The sequence below is a fragment of the Procambarus clarkii genome, unplaced genomic scaffold, assembly GCF_040958095.1.
Source record: "Procambarus clarkii isolate CNS0578487 unplaced genomic scaffold, FALCON_Pclarkii_2.0 HiC_scaffold_281, whole genome shotgun sequence".
Lineage (NCBI taxonomy): Eukaryota > Metazoa > Arthropoda > Malacostraca > Decapoda > Cambaridae > Procambarus > Procambarus clarkii.
In genome coordinates, this window is record NW_027189314.1 from 258,511 (window position 1) to 261,395 (window position 2,885).

The following is a 2,885-nucleotide window of genomic DNA, read 5'->3' on the forward strand; positions in this document are numbered from 1 at the left end:
TCTATTCACAGGTTATATATAAGTATCTGCATGTTTTGTTCACCATTACAAACCACTAAGTTGGTTTGATTTTTGTTGAGATTGTTATTTATGATAAGATTCCTTACGTTATCTGAGAATGAAGCTATGTTGGTATTGGGAAATCTATAGATGGCACTTATAGTCAAGGAGGATTTAAGGGATTTACTGGAGAACTTGGCAAAGGTATATTCACAATAGTCGTCTCTATTACTAATGACACTATTGCAGATGAAGGTATCTTTGTAAGATATTGCTATGCCACCTCCTTTTTTTATTAGGCCTGCAGTTGTGAATGGCTTTATTATCAGCCAAGTTGTAGCATACAACATAGCATATATATGTATATGGCATATATATATATATATATATATATATATATATATATATATATATATATATATATATATTCAAAATTCGTCAGTGTACTACATTTTTGTTGTTGCTTTTAGGTGATGCTTTTAACCAGTGTACGTGGGTCTGATTGTGCAACCACGGTTCGAAGAATAATGAAGATATGAACAAACTGCCTGTGGTCACTATACAGTCTGGAAGGGCAAAAGAAGAAATTGGCATTTCTATAAAAACAAGAACTATATAATGTTATTTTAAGTAAGTAACCAAAAAATTAAATAATTTTTTTAAAGTTTAAAATTCACTTAAAAATTTAAATTTTAAGTTAAAAAATTTTAACCAAAAAACTTAATATTTTTCATATTTGGAACCATTCCATAATATTTTCCCAAGCATAAATGATTATATTTCTATCACTTGCTCTTAAGATTGTTTCATTTAATAGAGGTTGGGCATAATTGTTCTCTGCTGCTAATAGAACTGACTGACTTAGCTATAGGAAAGTGTAAACTTAATTGGTTTATCCATTACAGTATTGTGCAGTTTATTTCATGATCCTGTGCTTAATACTTGCATAAATAGTAGATTACAAAATGCATTTTTATATCATTAGTATTGAATAATAATAATGCAAATAATTGACTTATAAATGATGTACAATTAATTGGTAGGTGATATTATATTATTAATATTTTTTCATTCTTGCAAAGCCTTAACAAAGCCATTAACATGTTAATATAAACTTGATCACCTTCCACTTATTTTCTCATGTGCTACCTACATGTACAAAACCTTATTCCTAAATGCATATTTTGTTCTGAAGCTTGTCCTTTATATGTTGTGTATCACCATCTCTGGAGAGTTTTATCTGATTGATGTATAAATTACTTTTAGTTTTACAGAATATTATTGTTATACTGAATTTATTATTATATAAATAACTTAATTTTACAGAATCATCTATCAACGCACATCCACAAGTTGAGGAGGAGGATGTGACCTTCCAGATTTCTGAAGTACTGAAACATGCACCAAACAGGCCTGGTGGATCTAGGTACAAGGTAAAATAATTTAATTTTTTTTTTTTTTTTTTTTTTTTACTAATTGTCCGATATATATATATACAGTGGTACCTTGCATAACGATCGCCCCACAAGGCGAATATTTTGGGTAACGACTGGCCCGATCGGCGAGAAATCGTCCCATATGACGAACGCTCGTTTGTGTAACGTCAACACCACATGGTGGGGTCACGCCGCCACTGTCTACAGTGTTGTATTGGTGTCTCACACGACCAGTATCCGTCTGTATCGCTCCACACACAATTCTGATATTCGTGTTTTTTTTTTTTTGTGGTTTTGTGACTACAATTCTGAACGCACGATGTTGTCCAAGAAGCAGCCTGCGAAAGCAGGAGTTTGCAAGGGGAAGAAAGAGGCAATCACTGTGGAAGTGAAGAAAGAGATCATAGCAAAGCACGAGCGTGGTATTCGTGTGGTTGATCTTGCCAGGGAGTATGGCAGGGCTCCCTCAACAATATCCACCATACTGAAGGGCAAGGATAAATATAAGACGCTTGACATGGCCAAAGGAGTTAGCAAGCTCACCAGCAAACGTCCAAAACTCCTGGAAGATGTGGAACGGCTACTGCTGGTGTGGATGAATGAACGACAATTGCATGGCGATTGTGTCTCTGAAGCTATCGTTTGCGCTAAGGCTAGGATGCTGTATGTGGACCTTGTCAGGAAGATACCAGGTGCGTCGTCTGAAGATGAGGAGGTATTTAGGGCAAGCCGTGGCTGGTTTGAGAACTTTAAGAAAAGGAGTGGTATACACAGTGTTGTGCGACATGGGGAGGCTGCCAGCTCTGATAAAGGTGCTGCTGAGGCTTTTGTGCCAGAGTTCCAGAAATTTGTTGATCAGGAGCAGTTTCTGCCACAACAAGTTTTCAATTGTGACGAGACCGGCCTTTTTTGAAAAAAACTGACGAAGAGGACCTACATCACGCAAGAGGAACAATCATTGCCTGGCCACAAACCGATGAAGGATCGCCTTACTCTCGTGCTCTGCGCCAATGCAAGTGGCGATTGCAAGGTCAAGCCGCTTCTCGTCTATCACTCAGAAAATCCACGAGTGTTCAAGGCGTTTAAGGGTCACAAGACACGGCTGAATGTGATGTGGAGGTCGAACAAGAGGTCCTGGGTCACGCAGATCTTCTTTAGTGAGTGGGTAAATGACGTTTTCGGCCCCACAGTGAGAATTTTCTCGTCGACAAGCAGTTACCACTCAAGGCCTTGCTTGTGCTCGATAATGCACCTGCGCATCCTTGCCAACTGCAAGATGATCTGTTCCCTGAAAATCAGTTTATCACCATCAAGTTTCTTCCTCCAAACACCACGCCACTCCTCCAACCCATGGATCAGCAGGTCATTGCTAACTTTAAGAAGCTCTATATGAAGGCCTTGTTGGAGAGATGTGTTCATGTGATTGACACCACAGAGCTGACCCTCAGA

The 2,885-nt window shown here is 38.0% G+C and overlaps 1 protein-coding gene across 1 annotated transcript; it reads left to right on the forward strand.

Annotated features, from left to right (window-relative positions):
- The first annotated feature begins 1,755 nt into the window (after nucleotides 1-1,755).
- LOC123746223 (tigger transposable element-derived protein 2-like) lies at nucleotides 1,756-2,349 on the forward strand. The gene has a single exon (XM_045727549.2). The coding sequence runs from the start codon at nucleotides 1,756-1,758 to the stop codon at nucleotides 2,347-2,349; it is 594 nt and encodes a 197-aa protein (XP_045583505.2).
- Nucleotides 2,350-2,885: the final 536 nt, after the last annotated feature.

Coding starts and splice junctions, on each gene's coding strand:
- LOC123746223 (XM_045727549.2), top strand. CDS start 1,756: ATGTTGTCCAAGAAGCAGCCTGCGAAAGCAGGAGTTTGCAAGGGGAAG.